The 19428-nt window shown below is 52.1% G+C and overlaps 1 protein-coding gene across 1 annotated transcript in view; it reads left to right on the forward strand.

Annotated features, from left to right (window-relative positions):
- The window catches only part of RPTOR (regulatory associated protein of MTOR complex 1), a gene marked incomplete at its 5' end in the record, with an annotated part of 215924 nt that extends 201101 nt beyond the window's left edge, over window positions 1-14823 (forward strand). Inside the window, 6 exons of the mRNA XM_025216909.1 lie at window positions 2141-2224; window positions 5357-5484; window positions 5953-6039; window positions 10552-10668; window positions 11232-11361; window positions 12038-14823. Coding sequence (XP_025072694.1) covers window positions 2141-2224; window positions 5357-5484; window positions 5953-6039; window positions 10552-10668; window positions 11232-11361; window positions 12038-12106 — 615 coding nt within the window. The remainder of the gene's footprint in view (window positions 1-2140; window positions 2225-5356; window positions 5485-5952; window positions 6040-10551; window positions 10669-11231; window positions 11362-12037) is intronic.
- Window positions 14824-19428: the final 4605 nt, after the last annotated feature.

The raw sequence follows: 19428 nt of genomic DNA on the forward strand, positions 1-19428 counted from the left end.
TCACCTTGAAAGGGGTTGGAAACATGTCATCTGAGCCTCTTTTATCTCACGCATTGTTCTTGTCATCTGCTGCAGCCCTGCGAGGCTGAAGGTGAGATTTCCCAGGGTGTAATGTATTCCTTGTATCCAACACGTGGGCAGCCGCTGGTGACGAGTGGCTTAGCGGTTTTCCGGTTGAAGGTCTGAGGCTGTTCTAAGTCTCTCATCAAGGAGAATGCGGAGATCTCCCCTTGACTCTGTTTGTATGCAGCAGATACTCTCTTCTTTCTGGTGCATGGGTCATTTGGGGCAACGTGCGAGCCACGTGTCTGATGTTAACGAGCCCCCCTTGCATCAGATAAGGTAAAAAGGGCATTTCCCTCTCTTGTGAGAGAGGGCAGGGCAGGCAAGCTAGCGCGTAGGTCATTCGTGCTGCGGTTATTGAAATCCTTGAGATCCAGCGCTCTTCCTCGTGGAACAGAGCTGCCAGGTATCACAGTGAGGGAGGGTCCTGAAAGCTAATTTGGACTAGCAGCGAATACAGCGTGTGCCCGTGGGACTGCAGTCCTGCCTCATGCTGTGCTGCCTTGGAAGGCAGCAGGCTCTTCTCGGTAAAATGGCATCTCCTCCAGCTGCGGGACGAGCCCTCCACGTGTGACGCAGCCCTTCCGAGCTCACCTTCCACCCTTCTTCCTCTCCCAAAGCCCTTCGTGAGGGTTGTTGGTTGTAGCCGTCGTGGTCTAAGGACACAGGCAGGCCAGGCGCTTCAGGTAGATGTGATACCTTTTATAAGACCAACTAAATAGTTGGAAAAAAGTTCTTTGCAAGCTTTCGGGCATAGAGAGAGTGTCCCAGTGCCCGAAGAAGGGTGTTTGTGCCAGAAAGCTTGCAAAAAACTTCTTTCCAGCTATTTAGTTGGTCTAATAAAAGATACCACATCTACCCAAAGAACCTTGCTTTCATAAGAGTGAATTCTCTCTTTCCATCATGTAAATTCTCCCCAGCCCCTGCATGTCTCGTATGAGAGATGCTCTCTTCTGGGCTCCTTGCGCTCTGCACCTTGTGCCGGGAGAGCCCAGCAACGGCTGGAAGGAACGAGCTCTTCACGGTGACCTGGGGACGAGCGGATCAAGCCGTGGTGCCGTGGCACCAGGCCGGGCCCTCTGCACTGATGTTCTCCTGGGCCTTCTCTGCAGTGGAAAATCTTCAGTCTCCAAGTGGTTTGGGGATTATGGCTGATGATTATTTTGAAGAAAATGATTGTCTTCAAACTGGGGAACATAACTAGAAAATTAGGAGCTTCAAAGCTGCCTAACAGAGCTTTGCCTACTTAACTCCATCAGTGATGGTAATGGCAGTATCCATCTCAGGCCTGCCAGGTTTATCTTGTCACATGGGCCATAAACGGGATGACAAATGAAAACACTTTGGAGGTGCTTATCATCTAAATCACTGCCGGCTTGTTTGCTTAGGATCTCTAGCAGCCCTTGGAGTTGCCAGGCAATCTGAAGTAACAATCAGTTTGACTCACAAGATGAAGATAGGAGCTATCAGCTTAACTGCAGAGTCCTGACTCCTGCAGTAGGATGAAAGACAGACTGTCAATTAATGTCAGCAGATCTCCTGAACCCAGAGCGCGCGGGAGATCAGGAGGGGGCTTGGATGGCAGGAAGGGGAAGTAGGTCTGCGTCCGCACAAAGCGGGGTCGCCCCATCATCTGTAAAGCAGGTTGGCTCTTAGCATCTCCTCTGTTAGGGTGGGACTACAAAAACCAACCGTATCCACGTCCTTGCCATTCCTGTCTGCTCAAGACATCCTTTAACATCGTGGTCTTATAGGATGAGGGATAATTTATTATGGCTCCCTTACAGTCCCACAGTAGCATCCCATCTTGACCCAGGAGTGCTGGGTGCTAAAGGGGTGAGAGCTTATGTCGGCCAGAGCATTTCTAGCCCAAGAAGTGAAGGACCTAGCTGTAGGAACAGATGTCTTGGTCCACTTGGCAAGGAGCATGGGGGTATGTCTGTGTAGCACTGGCCTGTTTGGACACGCTGATGTGTCGGACAGTTTAGAATTGCAAAACCGGGTCTTTGGTTGCGTTCAGCTCTGCCCATGCACATGCAGAGAATAATTTTCCTGGCCTCTCTGTGTTTTGTCGTAGGAGCAGGAAACTGGGCTTCTCATGACGTCGGGAGATGTGCGGATTATCCGGATCTGGGACACAGACAGAGAAATGAAAGTCCAGGTAACATTTGCGCACATTTCTCCGCTGCTAGCAGGACCTCTGGAGCTAGGCACCAGGGAGCATGTTTCTGGGGGACATCATGCAGTGCGTTAGCACCTGCAGCCAGAGGTTCTCAGATCGGGCTCTGTGGAAAGCCGACGGATCTCACGGTGCTGGCTCTCCTTTCCTGCCACATCACAAGGCAGCTAAAAACGTGTGAATGCTTCCTTACATATTGCAGTGCCTTTCCTTGTCGGCAGTTGCCATTGCTATTCTGCTGAATGACAGGCAGCTGGATGTGGGGGGGGGAGAGGATTGGGCAATGCAAAATAGCGGAATGGGCTTTCCTGCATCAGGACATTGGAGTGACATGTCTGTGACCCATGCTCTGCCCTGGTGAGCAGAGTTGGGAGTCGCTGCCAGGTCCGCAGCAGAGAAGTGCAGCTCAGCAGAGAATTTTGCCCAGTGCTTGATGGTCACTGATAACGAAGCATTAAAAATGCTTCTGGTTTTGCAGATGACTGCACAGCACTCGCCCGTACCCAGGCAGTTCCCTTTCACACCTGCTCAACTCGCTCTTTCAGAATTACGGGGATTCCCATTGCTTTCATCCCACTCCAGTGCATCTCACCTCAGACAGAGCGCTTGGATGTGGCAGCACTCTAACCACTCGTCTCTTTTCATTTCAAATAAATAGGGAGAAAGTGTAAGCATTCGTGTCAGTTGTGATTGAATTAAGCTGATATTTAAGCAGTGCGAGGAGAAGCAGCAGCCTGGCAAAAATAAAGTCACCATGTCAGGGAAGATGAAGACACATCTCCAAAGATTTTAGGAATTAATTACCTCTGGATGAGCATTAATTACGACACTTTGACCCTGCAATGCAGCATAATTAAGCCTATGCTAATCTTAATTATTTTCAAATATTATTTTATCTGCATAAATTAGAGAACATCAGAAAGCAGTAGGGTGAAAATCTTTTAAATTAGAACGATTAATGATTGTACTGAGAGCATCTTAAAGCATTGTGTTTCTTTTTTAAAAAAATGCACAAAGTGGTTTTGCTGAAATTCTGAAGATCAGAAGTTTGTGACTTAGTCGCACTGCCACGCTGACAGGCAGTACGGAGAGTAGTGGAGCTGGGAGAACCAGGCTAATAAAGATGCTTTCCTACCCTTTGAACTGCTGAAAGAATACGTCTGGGGGCAGACCAGCGGTAGCCGTGGAACAAGGACTTCCTTTCCTCTCTCTCCAAATGTCCCCGCTGCAGAGATGAGAATTGGGATGGGAGAGACATAGGTCGTTAGCTTTCTAAAGGCAGCCTCCCAAAGAGAGGTGCCTCCAGGAAATGGTTAAATCGTTCAGCAGAGGCTGCGAACAGCAGCTAGAGAAGGTGGATATGAGCAAGAACAGAAATAGGACTGAAGTGTGAAATTAGCTAATGCCATTCCAGAGCGCCACTTTGATTGTTATCCAAGTTTGAAAATGTGGCTTGGGCTCTTTTTTTTCTTATCTGTTTTAATTGAAGCTGTTTTTCTTCTTCACAGTTGTATACTTATTATTCCAAATGGATCTTTGGTTGTAGCAGATAGAGGGGAAAGCTGCAGTGTTAGAATAGTGGTGCATATCCAATTTCCAGCAATATCATCATGGTACTTTACATTCTTAACCTCCAAATTAAGACGTACAATAGGTGCTGTCTCTACATACAGATGTTACCTCTAAACCCACGTGCCATGTAATTGTAGAGCGTGGATTGCCGGGTTCTGCTCCTGACTTGGCACCGACTCCCTCTGCTTTCTTACACAAGTCACTTAATGACTCTGTCTTAATTTACCCATCTGTAAAGTGGGAGTAATGATGATCAGCCTCACAGAGGGGCTTTAAAGTGGTTTGAGATCAACTGATGAAAGGTGAAAGAGGGAGCCAAAGTATTGTTAAAGCAAAAATGGAAATGACGGAGCCGAATGGTTCTCGTTATGCAGAATGACTCTAATTATCATCAAAGGGAAACAATTTCTGGTAAAATAGTTTCATTCTTTCTAGAGGGCAAGTAGGTTTTAGATTATGTGCACGCAGTAGTTCATGATACACCGTATGGCAGGAGCCTGAGGAATGGAAAAGACCTGCTGTACCAAAGCATTTGTCTTAAGAGGCCTGTTTTTCCAAACTGCTTTCCACTGCAGGGGAGCCTGCTCTTGGAGGAAAGACGTCCTAGTTTGGTGCATAGGAAATGCACCAAACCTGCTTCCTAATCGGATGCACTTTCTGTTGCATAGTCCCTTTGAGTGTCCTGGAAAGGTATTGGTCTTTCATCAGGAGCACATTTAACCCAGTGTTGGTCTGCCATTTGGTTAGTGCACAGAAAGAGCGATTGATCTGCAAGCTTGTTTCCTTAACAATCTCTTCACAGGAGTGTTGGTAGACGATGTTGCCTGTAACATGTGCTGAATCTCTCCTTTCGTGGACACTCGGTTCTCTTTCACACATGTCACTTAACTGCAAGAATCTTATTTTCAGCAAACACATTCCTCCTCTCTGGCTCATCTCTCAATATTTTTTTTAACCAAGTATTTACCATTCATCCTGCCCTTCCAGCAGCATTTGCAACCAGCAGAAGCTGCAGAAGGTTTATGGCTCAAGAGCTCCTCCCTGACATTTCTCTTAATTAATTAGATGTTTTTAAGAAGGGGATAACATTGATCCTTCCTTCCCAAAGTGAACTTCCTCCTTTATTTGGAGGTAAAGTTTAAGTACACCAAAAAGCTGGTCCTTTAATAGAGTGTGTTGCAGTGCTGCAGAGGAAACTCATGTTTGCATCTTGCTGCTCCGCTGAGCTTTGGAGGCTGTGGGCCTGACACATTTGTACTGCAGGGACGGTATCAGATCCTTGACCCCATGCTCATCAGGCCCTGATTTCTGGAACTGCCTTGACCATCTGGTGTCTCCGGTTCGGTTCGGTTCTCCCTGTACATGACGGCAGTAAGATGGAGGTTAGAGTAGCCTTCCAGGGGAGGGAGAGCACGCTGAAACCCTGAGCGAATGAGGAGACTGCCCAAGCCCCTTGGAGTACGTAGGTCAGCAAAAGCTGTGGGGCCAAGCTAACACTCTTCCTCGGTTTCAGCATGGTCTGTGTGTGCACTTTATCCCCAGGATATCCCCACAGGAGCCGACAGCTGCGTGACCAGCCTGTCCTGCGATTCTCATCGCTCGCTGATTGTGGCAGGGCTCGGCGACGGCTCCATCCGTGTCTTCGACAGGAGGATGGCTCTGAGCGAATGGTAATGACCTGCATTCTCTGCCCCTTTCACCAGCAAGGGGTCTCCTCCCTTAATCTCACTGGTGTCTTCCCCGAAGGCCCGAAGCCTGTAAGACCCTTATCAACTCTGACATGGTCTTTGGTGCCTGGAGAGGGTCCCTGAAGGATCTGCAGCGTCTCGCCGAGCACTGTGTAGCCTGAGCCATAGTGGGCATGGGCCAGATCTCGTGTTGTCCTGCCTCGTCTATCTTGCTGATAACCTGTTGGCTCAGGGACTTGATCAAGTAGTTTCCGTTGCTCGGGGCGCTTTGTCTGCCTGCTGCAAAGGACCAGGCCCTGCATTGTCAGGTCTCCAGACTTGACAACAAAGAGATGGTCCATCGGGGTAGCTGCCCCCTGGGGACAGGGAGCTCGAGGGGCTCACCAGCCCTCCCCTAGTTTCATCCTGCTTCCCCCCAAAACATTTCCTCTCTCTCCACTTGGTCTTCAGCCGCGTCATGACCTATCGGGAGCACACGGCCTGGGTGGTGAAAGCCTATCTGCAGAAGCATCCCGAAGGCAACATCATGAGCGTCAGGTAAAAGGGCCTGGGCTGCTTGGGAGGGTTTCCTGCAAATCCATCGTGTTCCTTTGCAGTGCAAGTCTGTCACTGTTATGAAAGCTCTTTTCTCTGCCCACGTGGCTCGGTAATTAACTCCTGCTCCAGAGCGTGATGGGGAGGAGGAGAGGAGACACCAACACTGGTTAGTAAGTTTTTACAGGTAAAGGAGAAAAGGCAGTGCAGAAATCGCTGTCAAAAGGAGGGTCAGGGCCAGCTGTGAGCCAAAGGCCCTGGAGAAACAAATTGTGTCGGGTGTTTGTCCTACCGTGTTGCAAACAGCTTTGGCAGGTCGTATGAGACAGAACATAAGAAGGGAGGAGGGTTATGTGCAGCTGTTGGGCATATTGCTGTGCAGGATTACTTCACCGTCTAGCAATTTTCTACACATAAATCCATTTGCCTGCCTGGTAAATACCGTGTGGAGAGCAGCATATATTTATTTGCCCGTTAAAGGATAGCAGAATATAATTTATTGCCACAAAGCCCCAGTTTGTTCACAGAGGCTCCTCTTCCTTTCTTCACGCAATGAAAACAAAGCATAATTCTGGCGGATGCGCTGCCTTCCTGAGGTGGGGGCAAAGATTTATAACCTTTTTTTTTTTTAAGAATGGGGCTTAAGTGGTGCAGCTGCTAGATTTGTAGTGTTCCCATATTAGAGTTTTTAATCTTCCTCATTTTAATCTCCTTCAGCAATCCCAGGGGCCAAGCTGGTGTGCCTGGCCTGTCCCTGCAGGAACGTACACTTGCTCCCTCTCCTCGTGCCCGTCTCAGCAGACGGTCCTTTTCACAAGAAAATGTTGTACCTGGATGGATGTATCCGCCCCCTCGAGCCCTTCCCCCCATCCCAAAGACGCTGGACTTCGATCTTGCAGTCCATGCTGAACATAAAGGGCTTCTCTCCAGCAGCTGGTTTGGGTACAGCTATTTCCAGACCCTTGCAGGAAGCACCCAGCTGAATCCAGGAGTGATCTCTACCCTGCATCCAACGGCATGAGGGAATGAGCTCCTAACCCAGAATTGGCCATTTTAACCTGAACACCAGTAAAACACGCCTAGGGCTCAGGGGATCATGAAACCTAGGTGCAGGGTGGGCATCTAATCCTTGGCGTGGCCAGGCTGAGCCAAGTGCTCGAGCCAAGACTGAATTTGTTTCTGTCGGCCCATCCTCTGGCAGTCTGCTCTGGAAGGCTGTTCCCAAACCTCAACCCTAAAAACCCAAGGAGTCCTGCGCAAAGTAGGAGCAGGCACCTGGGCCTGAGATGTGCTTCTTTGTGGTGGGAAAAGTATGCTGTGAAGTGGTGATAGCAGGTCAGGGGGTCAGGCATCCCCTCCACGTTTCAGGATTGCTCATAGGTTGAGCGAACTTTGACAAACCTCATCTCAACAAACAAGCAGCAACAGAGGAAGATTTTAATTTTCCTCCCATCTCTAAATGTCATTCCTTGGGTTAAAGTTCCCTAGAGGATTCTTGCTGAGCGCCCTGATTGGAAAGGTTCATTCACATTTACTCAACACCGTGATTCAGCATCTGCCTAATGATGTCTGATTCAGGGTCTCTGTCTCTGTTGGTGTCACTAAGCCTGCCAGCAGCGTGACTCAGTGCAGTCTAATATCTTCATAGCAAGGTTAGGACCTTCTGATGGATGCTCAGAAGAGGCTTCAGGATGGGGTATCCATGCCTATCTCACTACTCACTACTCTGACTGTTTTACTGGGTCAGAGCAGCCATGAATCTTCCTTGTCGCCGCCACACCATGTCGGGTTGTATCCAGGGCCAGTTCTCTCTGCACCTGCCTCTTCCCCGGGGATCAGCCCTTAGGGAATACAACCTGCATTCTCATTCTCACGCGGGTGGTGGCTTTTTCTCCGCTTCTGAAGCTATGTTGGCCCCAGCCGATTGCCTGCGAGGCATCAAGTCTGGGAGGATTCATCCTTTTATTAACTGAAACCAGCCAGAAACCCTAAATTCTGGTTGTGGTCTCAGAGCCCCTTCCTGGGTGATGTGCTGTTGCCACCTCCTTCCCGAGTTGCAGATATCCACGCGATGCCCTGCCATTTTGTCTGTGCCAGACCACCTGCACTTTACTAGAGGGACACCATCTGCCGACTCGCCAGCAGTGCCGTAAGCACCCCGGCGGGGTCCAAGCTGGATTGTTGTAGCTGACTTCTGAAGCACGAACTGCGGGGGAGCTTGGATGCAGGTTCTGCAAGCCACGTTCCTCTCCATGCCGTGTGAGAGCAGAAACCCTGACTCCCATTTGGAAACTGTCAGCGTTTTCCACTCAAGTACAGCTTAGTTTTAAATTGTCCTGTTGATAGTGTAGGCTCTGAATGAACATGCTGTATTGCATTTGTTTGACCCATTTCAAACCATCGTTCTTTAAGATCCAAATCTGTCTGCAGATGACTTTGTCCTGACTTTAAGTTTGTGACAGTGGGAGCTGCAGCTTTCTGTAATTAGGCGAGTAATCTGTGCAGTGGTCGTTCTTTGACTACTAGAAAGTCCCGGTCGGAGGAGACTAAAGGAAGTGTTCTCGCTGCCGCCGCAGTTTGTATTACAGCTGCCTGCGGTCTCTGGGGGAGGGAAGAAAGGGCATTTTATAGAGGCAGGCGGCTGACTTCTGGCTTGGGACAGAAAGAGGACAGGCAGGTACAGAGCCTCCCTGGGAGAGTCTTGCTGACTGTCTTCCCCCCTGCACAAGATTAATGGACAAATCCCCTCAGAAAGACACAGGAGAGGAGTTCTTCAGGCCTAGGAGTATCACTCCTGGGTGCGGAGGAAGGGAAGAACAAGATGCATCCTCTTCAGCGCCAGCAGGCTTAAACCTAGTGGTTGCTTCCAAGTGCCCCCTTTATCTGGCAGCCCGTTCTGTCTTTGAAAGCTGCTCTACCTGGTTAGCACAGCATCTTCCCAGTGCTGCTCCCCACATCCCCACACGCTCTCCCCTCCTAAGTCAAGTCATTGAAGGACTGGCATGTAGCTCAGATATAATCAGTGTGTGCTTATGGCTGCTCCGGCAGGGGCTCTGAACAGCAACGGCTTATGGGCCCGAGTCCAGGCGACTGGTGTAATGGGGGACTCATAGGAGCCCACGCGATTAGTGACTCCGATGGAACAAGCCACTCGCATCCGAAGGATGGAGAAGAGACTCGGTCTGACGTGCTTGCTGTGTGGCATGTGGTATGCCAGGGAAGGCACTCCTAGCCTGGTGATCGTGGCATGATGTAGGGTGCATGAATAGAGCTGTCTCGGGCAGGGCCAGTGCTTTCCCTTGTTTGCGTAGCACCCGGTACGTTTGGGATGCCACTGAAAAATGAGCGGTGGTAGGGTGGATCCAGGTGGTAACGATGCCAGCAGGATGGGCGATGCTGAGCCGAAGGTCATCTTTGCTGTAGCCTGTGGCAGAAAGCCCCCTTTGTCTCCCCCCAAAGTCCCTGCACTGTGACAGTTTGATAAGGATGGGCCCAGCAGAGAGACGCATCCTTCCCCTATCTCTTGGGGTAACCTGAGCTGGATACATTCCTGAGGGAGGGGGAAACCTGCTCCCTCTGCCTACCTGACAAAAGCCTGGTGCTGAGTGGGGGAGGGAAATGCCCCCGCTCCTCGGTCCAGGTAACCAGTGATGCTTTTTAAATTGGTTGGCTAGTGGCCAACACTGCTGGCTTCTCTTGGACTGGGCTGCTGAGGTCAGAAAGGTGCTACAAGGGCCTGGTCCAAGGAGGAGGAGGAGAGAAACCATTTTACCAGCATGGCACAAGCACCAGGACACAGGGAGAGTGTGATCCACTGGAAATGCCCTCTCTCTGGAAATCTCCAAGCCAGATCTCTACCATCTTCTGGGTGATGCTTGTAAGTGTTTCTAGAGAGCTAGTCAGCTCCCAGTGATGCATTTGCGTATCAAATGGCTACCTCAGCCAGACTGTTTTGCTCAACGGTAATCCCTTGATAGTGCTCTACCTCTTACCCTAGTCTAACCCTACCCTTTGTAACCAATACGGTTCTCCTTTGTGTCTGGTGTAGGAGACTTATTGAGGAGGGAGGGGGGAGGTGTTAATTATGCCTAGGAGGCCCCTTCAGTCTGCGGACTAAGGGAGACTATCCTTTTTGGCCCCCGACTTGGGAGGAGCCCCAAGTTCTTGTATTGGGTCAAGTACCCGTAGGACTATTAGGCCTGTGTTTCCCTGAGGACACAGGCCCTAGACAGTCCCTTCTCGGGGTGGTGGCAGCACGTTACCCCACGGACTCTGCGGTGGGGCTTGAAAGGGGGTCTGCCAGGGCTTGGCGCCCCTGGGGAGACACGTGGAGTCCGGCAGGTGGACGGGCGTAGTGAGGTGGGAGGCTTAACACAGGAGTTCCCCCTACTGGCCGGCCTGCCACATAGCCCTCCCGTGAGGGTGGTGCTCAGTTCACACCCCTGCTCTCCTGGGCTACAGGACTTGCTCCCAGCTTTGGGGCAAAATCTAATGTGAAAACTGCTCTGTTGACAGCGTGAACGGTGATGTTCGTTTCTTCGACCCCAGGATGCCGGAGTCTGTGAGGGTCCTGCAGATAGTCAAAGGGCTGACTGCCCTGGACATTCACCCGCAGGCCAATCTCTTTGCCTGGTAGGTATTAGCCTCTTGCCACCTGCCCTGCGGGAGGACGAGAGAAGGAACCCATCCTTACAAATACCTTTCATGTCCCTTTTCTCCCCCTTTGCCATGAACAGTACGGCTTCGTTCCCATGGGCGCAGCTCAGGTATTTTAACCCTTGCATGCTTTCATGGAGCTTTTGCACTGGTGACTCAAAGTAACGGGGGCCGGTGCTGCCACTTGTGTGTTGGACTTCCTACCCGAAGGCAGCATGCCATACAGTTGGGCTCTGAGAGGGGGTCCTGAGTTGGGAGCAGCTATTTTCCATGAGTGTGCACTTGCCATGACTTCCTATTTTCTGTCATGCCCCTGGTGTATAACAGATCAGTCAGTGCTCCGTTCTGATCTGTCTGTAAATCTTTCCTTCGTACTGAGGCCGTCATGGCGTGGATTAAAACCAATCTCCCTGCTTCTGAGCACTCGCAGTGCACACGGTTATTTTATAACCAACTCTGTAGCCAAGAGGCAGGGAATAGAGCAGAGCTTTGTGTCTGGTCAGCAGTGTCAGTACACCACGTTCTCTCTTGCTTTCCAGCGGCTCCATGAATCAGTTCACTGCGATCTACAATGGGAATGGTGAGCTGATCAACAATATCAAATACTACGATGGATTTATGGGACAAAGAGTTGGAGCCATCAGCTGCCTGGCTTTCCATCCTCACTGGGTCTGTATCTGCTCTTTAAACTCTGAAAGATTTTTGGCAATTGGGAGTGGGGGGAGAGGGGCCAGTTATACAGTCTCTAAAGACAATTTTGCTCAACGGTGCATCACGGTTTTGTTCCAGATCTCGCCTATCCTGCGCAGACATAGCCAGTGGTGCCAAACTGCATGGTGCTCCCATGTTCATGAAGCAATAGCAGAATACTCTTGGTCTCCCTTTTTGCTTGGGACACTTCTGCCAGACTGTTAATGATTTGCTGCCCTTGGGTTCTGGGTATGAGAGGAAGCCGACTGTCCTGAAATTGTCTGCTTTTACAGCAAGCTGACAAAGCCGCCCTTTAGCACTGATCTTGTTCAAAGCCTAGCCTGGCTCCTAGGGCCCTCAGTAGATAGTGCAGTGGTATTCAGTCCAGGGGATCGTTGCTAACAGGAACATTTTTAGTAATTTAGAGGAATGGTGCTAGAATTTGGCAGCTAGTGGCAGCCATAGTTTTCCCTGTGACAGATACAGCTGGCTGGGCAGCATCAGAAACGTAGCTATGTTGGCAGGTGCGGCAGGACGTTCCCTGGTGTCAGGGCAGCACTGCTAAAAGTACCGACCCCCCCACCTTGACTACGCTTTACCTCTCTGTATTTGCACGACTCCTGCCTGTTGATCCCTGATTTGCTCTCCCTCACAGCCTCACCTGGCAGTCGGCAGCAATGACTACTACATCTCAGTCTACTCGGTGGAGAAGCGGATCAGATAACAGCACACGGCAGCCTGGTCGGAGAGAGGGGAGCCCCAGCAGGCAGGGCCGCGTCTCACCTGTATTGTACATAGTGAAACTATCAACTTGAATGTTTAGTGTTGGCTGCTGCTGCAACCCATGACTTGAACACATTTTTTTCCTTCTGACTTAGCTACTGAATGACTTTGAGAGAGGGGGGGAAAGAGAGACAACCTCCTATTTTCTTTTCAGCTCTGTCGTCTCACAACTACAAAACAGGAATGTTTACTTCGGGTTTTGGTGGTTGCTTCTCTGTTAGAAACACAGCTCCCCGGGCACAGCCGGACAGGAGGAGACAATACCCTCGTGAGGAGCTTTTTACTCTAGTTTTTGTTCCTTTGTTCTGCTGGACCGTAGATTGCTTAAGAAATGAAGTCAAGACTTGCTTGCTGCTCTTTGCGTTCTGACTCAGCCCCGAGACCTCTCTGGCGGCCATCTGCCCTGTGCTGAGCAGGAGCCCTTCTGGCAGGCAGGTGGAGCCCAGTCAGTCGCCTGTGGACTATTGACACCTGCTCTTGAGTGATCTGTGTTTGTAAGAGAGAGAAGTGAAAGAGGAAACCGTCGGCCCTACGTGCAGGCCAACCCCCTGCTGCTCCCGCTCGGGGAGGGCACAGACGAAGCAAGCAGAAGAATCTGCCTGGCAGCAAAGAGGAGCAGGGCTCGGAGGGCAGGGGGTTTTCAGGAGCTGAGAGAATGGATGGGAAATGGGTGACATCCTTAGGACGCTGAGGAAACTGCAGAGAGTCACCAGTGGAGCTCCGTGTTAATGAGCACACACCCGTGGGATTGAGGGGAAGGGGCAAGAGTCCTTTCTGTCTCCCTCGCTCCGCTCTTCTGGTAATCACAGTCCTTTTACCCACGGAAAACTCCACCGACGCGTGAGACGACGTCACAGCTCTGCACAGGCAGCGAGGAGGCTCCAGACTCATTTTACCACTGCCTTAAACCACAGGCTTTCATCTCACTCAGACGTGCTAATATTCCACTAGCTAACGGACACAGATGCTTAGACGCGTGACTGCACGCGTCCAGCTGCATATATGTGTGCATCCAAATGCACGCCTGGTCATGTGCATCTGGCTATATGTGCGTGTTTCTGTAGGAGTCGGGGCAGATTGGTGTGCGCTGCTGTCCTGGTGTGCATGTACGCACCTGGGCATGGGCACACGTGTGTTATAATCACGAGAGAAGTGCTGCTGTCCCGCAGGGAGAGAGGGCAAGCAGCAGCTTGTTCTCCCTGGCGCCTGCCCCTGTCCTCTGGGGAAGGCTACGATCAGACCTCCCACCCTTCCCGTGCCTGCGTGTAACAAATGCTTCTGTCCCTCATAATCCACAACGCATCTGGAGATCAGTGTTTGGAAAGAGGCAGCCATGACCAAGGGAAGATTTCCCCATCACATATGGTCTAGGTGCGACTAAACCAGGCAAGGAGACCACTGTCCCCCCCACCCCACCCCCCGCTGCAAAAATAACCACAAGGACAAAGCTAAATGATCCCAACGTAGAGGACTCGCGCAGTGCTGCTTCTGGCTGCTGTCACCATCCTGGCTGGGCAGCAGAGGCCCCAAAAAACTCCTGCTGCTGATGAGGCCGAGGATGATGCTAGCGTTCGTGAGAAGGGAGAAGAACAATACCGATCCCTCGCCTTGCGGACACCAGCTTTGCCTAGCCAGCAGAACCTGGCTGGGCGTTCCCAGTGTCGTCGCCGGTCATGACAAGCCAGCTCATCTCCTTCCTGGAGGCAGCGTCTGGTACCCGGGCAGTGGGGCTGCACCGCGGTCTCCAAACTGACCGTTGGGTACTAAGACGACAAGCCAAATAGCAGAGCTTCGTAGGCAGATCTCAACGCACTCCGTTAACAGGGTTCCTTGAGCTGTTGAGACTGAGGCAGAGGCCAAAGCAACATGCTGCTCCCACCTTTGAGCACAAGTGTATTCTTCTCTACACTAGAAATGGCTGCAGGCCACCTTGCAGGGACACTATAGCAAACCCTCAATGAGGAAATCTACCTAAAAACCCATTTTTCTGATACGTGGGCTACCAATAGTCATGCCTCTTGGTGGCCCATTGAGCTGCTGTTATACACAGGTGTACGTGGCCGGCGATCGATGGCAGCGGTACGCGTTCTTGAACCTCTAATGACCGCACCTCGTCCCTCTGTGTATGGCACTGAGCTCAGGGAATGGCCGATGACGGGCTTGCTGGCAAGTGTTGAACCAAGAGTTGGGGATCTCCAATTAACTGATTAACGTACACAGCTTAAAAACAAACCATAGATTTTTAACCTGTATCAGTGTATTTGTTTAAAGAACAAGAAGTACCTGGCAAAATGCAAAGGTGCACTGCGGGAAGCTGCTTTTCCTTCACACCAGCATTCCCTGAGTGCCCCCCGCCCCCAGCCTGCACAGCCAGGAAACGTGGTTTTTAACTGACTCAGCCTGTTTAGCTTTCATCTAAGCGTGTGTGTGTGTGTGTGGGCTGTATTTTTACAGGTCTGATGCAGAAATTCAATCATGAAGTTAACCAAGGATCTGGAGAGCATCCTACCTAAAAGTTCACTTATCTCTATTTATTTTACAAAAAGAAAAAAAAGCTATTAAAAAAAGAAAGATGAAATAAATAAACCACGCGATTGCAATGTGAGAGTAAAATGATTACAGACAATAAATGGTTAATAAAAAAGACATGCAGAAGTGTCCCGTGGTCAGGTCGTCTTTGTCATGACTGTCAGGATCTGGGTTCGATTTCCGCTTCCGTCAACGACTCGCAGTGTGACGCCAGACAAGGGACTCGGTCTTAGTTTCCCCATCGCTAGCTGGCGATGGTTTTGCCTTGGTGAAAGACACGTGCGGAAGTGCAAGCGAACGTCACTGATCACCTCCCCAAGGCAAGCCCTGCGCTGCGAATATGCGAGGGGTTGTTTGCATGGTGAGTACAGGGGCATTGAGAGGTGTAACTTGTGTCAGTGCTAGGGATACCTCAGGCTTTAGCATGGTTTAAGCAGAAGGGACGGGGTCTTCGTGGCTCCATCAGGTATGCAGGGCAGACCCTACGAGCCCTTGCAGCTGTGAGGGCCTGGGAGGGTCCACGGGCCCTTTGACTCGGACGTCTCTGAGCTGGGCAGGCAGAGGCATTCAGAAGAGACATCCCCGCGCTGGGCGGTGAGGGATTTCCTGCAGTGGGAAAGCCCGGGGAGCTAGCTGATGAAGGGGAGCGAGGAAGAGCTTTTGGACTGGCAGCAGATGCTGGAGCAGGAGCCACTTGCAGGGCCATGCTGCATTTGGGACTTGGCAGGCTGCGCGTGCTGGGGCAAAGCGCTCGGAGTTGGGCTTGGAAAGATTGTGCGGGGCTGCGGGAGAAGACAGACCTCCCCGGTAGCCCCGCTTTGGCCCGCGGGGGTTGAGGTCCTTGAGGGCCCGTCCCAGCTCCCACACGGACGTTGGGGTGGGCTGCGCCAGGCATCTGCACTGCGCAAGGCTGGGGTGATGCCACTGGGGGCTTCGGAGAGTTTGCAGCCGCCGCGCAGTCTCCGTTGGCGGACGGTCCATCTCCGTAGCCGGGGGTGCGACCCGGAGCTTGGCAGCACTGTTGAGATTACTCAGTGACGCTAAGCTCCTGCATAGCAGCATCCACGTTACCACCCCCGTCCTGTCCTCCCGTACAATGCCGAAACAAGCCCCAGGCCTTGGTCCCCATCTCACGCTCCCTAAACTACTTTGGTTGGGGACTGGCTCGGACACCTTCTTGACAAAGCGGGAGGAATCAGGCTAGTGGCTTTGGTGGAGAAGCTGGGGCAGGCCGTGCGGATACCCGGAGCAGTCTGTGGCATGGCACGATGCCGCGCGGAGCAAGCTCGCCTGCTAACACAGGGGTTTCTGCGCAGGCAGCCACCCGGCAGCCTGGACCGTCTTGTCGACAGCGCGTGTGCGGACCACAGGCCTCCGTGAAACAGCCGCGCGAGGAACCCACTTGGCTACAGACAGCTCCCGAAGATGAATTGACACGGGGTTAGCTGGGTCTTGGTGAAAACAGTTACCATGGTAACCCCCAAAGGTGCAGTGTCGGCGGTGCGGGTTCGAATCCTCTACAACAACTGCTAAGTTATTGTTTTCAGCGAGAAATACTCCCAGGCATCCCAGCTGCCGCGCCCTGCGTGCGCACCCCTCCCCGGGCTGCGGAGACAACCTTGTTCCCAGGAAGAGGACGATGGGGAAAGTGCCGGCCAGGGACGAGCACATCCTGGAAGATGCTGCCAGATGCCTGGGTCTGCTGGTGCCCGTCGCTCCCCACCTGAACCCACTTGCTTTCCAGCTCTAGGAGGCATCACCCTGCCGGCGCATCTGTCCGACCCTGCGACCTCCCTGTTACCCCAGCCTCGACTCCCCTGCAGGCAGAGGCTGCTGTTCCTACACAAATCGGCATCGGTTTTGTTGGACCGGACTCACACAGACGGAAGTCAGGGGTTTGCTTGCGTTTCGCCCACTCTGCTGTATCTCTGCAATGACGCGGACCGTGCTTCATGTTTCTTGGGTGCTAAGAAGTCGTTTCCACTCGGTTTAGCCACCGCCGGAGTAGCTTTTGGAAGTGCTGGGCGGTCTCTCCCCTTTTGGCATCTGTAAGCAGGTGCCCTGCGTCATTGCCCCTTTACCAGCAAAGCTGAATTTGAGCAAAGGATGGAGATGCAGAAGCTGTCTGAGATCTAAGCCAGGCCGAGACGCTTCCTCCCATAGTGGGACCCCTGGCAGGTTGCTGTTCCTGTTTGGACCTCATTCATATACATGTGTAAATTAATGAGGAGGATAAGTAGGAGCTCAAAGCTGCTGTCTTGCTCGTGGCAACTAAACTGCATGTGAAATAAAGCAGACTCTGCTGCCTTGTGCAGATGGTGCTGGGAAAATCAGCTGTTGCCTCCTGGTGTTTGCATTGGCCTCCATTCCCTCCTGCTTCGGCCTTTCTGGTGCATCCGTCCTGCCGCTGCAGTGTCTGGCGCTTGCAAAACCCGACTGGATCCGCATCCCTCTACCCTTGGACGTGCAGCACCCGCAGGGCAGGAAGAGCTGGGTTGCGAGTCCTTAGGGAAACATTTCCCACGGACTGCACCACTGTGTTGAAAATGTTTGTTGGCAAATAACCGTGGGCGTGATTTCTGCAGGAGCGGTGTGAATCGCCTCTTGTTGGAAGCTGCCCTCCCGTTGCTGTGTCCTAGCAGGACCGACTGCCTGGAAACGCACGGCTAGGACTGGGCAGGGAAGGGAGGATCCGGGTGAATGCAGGCACTTTCAGAGCTGCTCGAAGGTAGGTCCTGTTTCTCTCCACCCCATGTATTAATAACCACAGTTCAATTCACCATGTCAACATTTAAAGTAACCAGACACTACTCTGAGCCCATCTGGAAACCTCCTGCTTTGCTGTGCGTCTTCAGTGGGCTGGGAGTCCTGTCCTTGGACAAGATGGTTCCCGCTTGTTACTTGCCCCTTCTGCCCCATGCTTTGGTTTCTCACCGCCTGACCGTTCACTGCTTAACCCCGGTCCCCTTTCAGCGTCATCCTTGTGTGAATCCAGGGCTGGGGGAGCCCTGCCTGCGGCCTACAACCAGATTAAAACCCTCTTCTGTTGCCAGATGCTCAACATCGTGCAACATCTGGTTGGACTTTTGAAACCTCTGGAGCCTTTGCCGCTTGGAAGGCGGACTCGGCCGTGGGGCTCTCTTTCCCTCTTCAGCTTTCTATTGGGGTTTTTTCACAGAGACTCAACTCACCTGCCATTTGTGCGAGGGCTGCGCTCTGCCCGTTGAACGGGGCTGGCAGAGCTGAGCTCTCCAGCTCTCGGCTTTGCGGGCGCAGCTTCACGGTGATGCCCACGGAGCGGGCGCGGGCAGACGGCACGAAAACAAGCGAGCAGATTCAAAGGGAAGGAGCCCTGGCAAAAAAAAAAAAAATCGGTCCTTTCTGGAAGTCGGGGCCCTTCATCTTCCAGTTCCTAATTGTTTAACTGAGCTTTGATCACCCGAGAGGGTGTCATGTCCCAGACAAGATGCATCTAAAAATAACTCGATTTGAAACCCCACAGCTGGAGTATGGATTTATAATGACTCGAGCGTAGCAGCTGCAGCCCTGTTGTCTGCAGCTTGGTCTGGCAGAGAGTGAATTGTTCGTAAGCCGTGCTGGGTAGTAACTCTTGCTGTGGGGATCGTAGGACATCGGCCGTCCCTCCCCACGTCTCCCTCCACTCGTTCTGAGCCTGCCTCGGTGTCGGGGGGCAAGGGGAAGGATATTTACCCAAAGTGCCTCCATTTGGAGGAGAGACGACACGATCTCTGACGCGATCTGATGGGGTCTCCCACACCTGCCCACCATCCAACTCTATCCAGTGAAGCACGTGCTTAAATGCTGTGCTGAGCAGGGATGGGCTTCAACACTGCTCTCGTTTTGGTGCCTTAAAAACACAGGCTTTGGTCATCCAAATTTTCTTTCCACTCGCTCTTCCCAGATCCCTGGGTGCTGTGGCTAGTGCTGACGTGTCTGGGTCAAATTTGGAGTGTGCTTCCTGTCATGGCCTGTTTGGTAACAGACACCTGCCAGATCCAAAGGCGGTTGCAGGTACTTCCCTATCTCCACTGGACGTACCTGGCCTGGGACTGTGCTTGCCTTGCTTTTCTCATGCTTCATCCCAGCAGCCGCTCAGTCATGCTGTAATCAGCTCGGGCCGTGTTGCAAAGGGGGTGGATGACGGGGTTACCGTCTTTCAGACATGTCCTAACACTTTCGGGCCATGAAAGGGGCAGGGCCGTGTGGGTTTGCGTTCTCCTCGGGGAGTCGCCTTCTTTCTACGTGAGGTTCCCTGCGCAGTTTCAACGAGACGTGTTCTTCGCCCCCCACCCGCAACGCGTTGCTGCCCGCCGCCAAACGTCCACAGGGCTCCACCTGGACCAGGGCTTGAAACAAGCCCCTGATGTAGCTCGTGCGTCACTGTTTAAGGTGCTTTGGGATCCTGGCAGATGAAAGGAGCTCTCCGAGCGAAAGTGCAATTAATGGCATGAGACATCTTAGCATCTCCGCGGGTGCTGCTTATAGAGCAATCAGTGACAAGAGCAACCTGAAAACAGACCTCAGTCGCTGGATAAAAATACCGCTGCATGGGGCCTGTATTCTGCATCCGCCGTCGCGTTTGGGGTGGATCTGATTCAGCCCTTTCCCTTCGCGACATCCTTTCCATTTGTGTTTCTCCAGCACAGCTGGACACTGATTACAATTTCCTGCATCGATGTGTCTGATGAAGGAGCTCATTCCCACACCCCCCCC

Source organism: Alligator sinensis, unplaced genomic scaffold, assembly GCF_000455745.1.
Source record: "Alligator sinensis unplaced genomic scaffold, ASM45574v1 scaffold1200_1, whole genome shotgun sequence".
Taxonomy (NCBI): domain Eukaryota; kingdom Metazoa; phylum Chordata; order Crocodylia; family Alligatoridae; genus Alligator; species Alligator sinensis.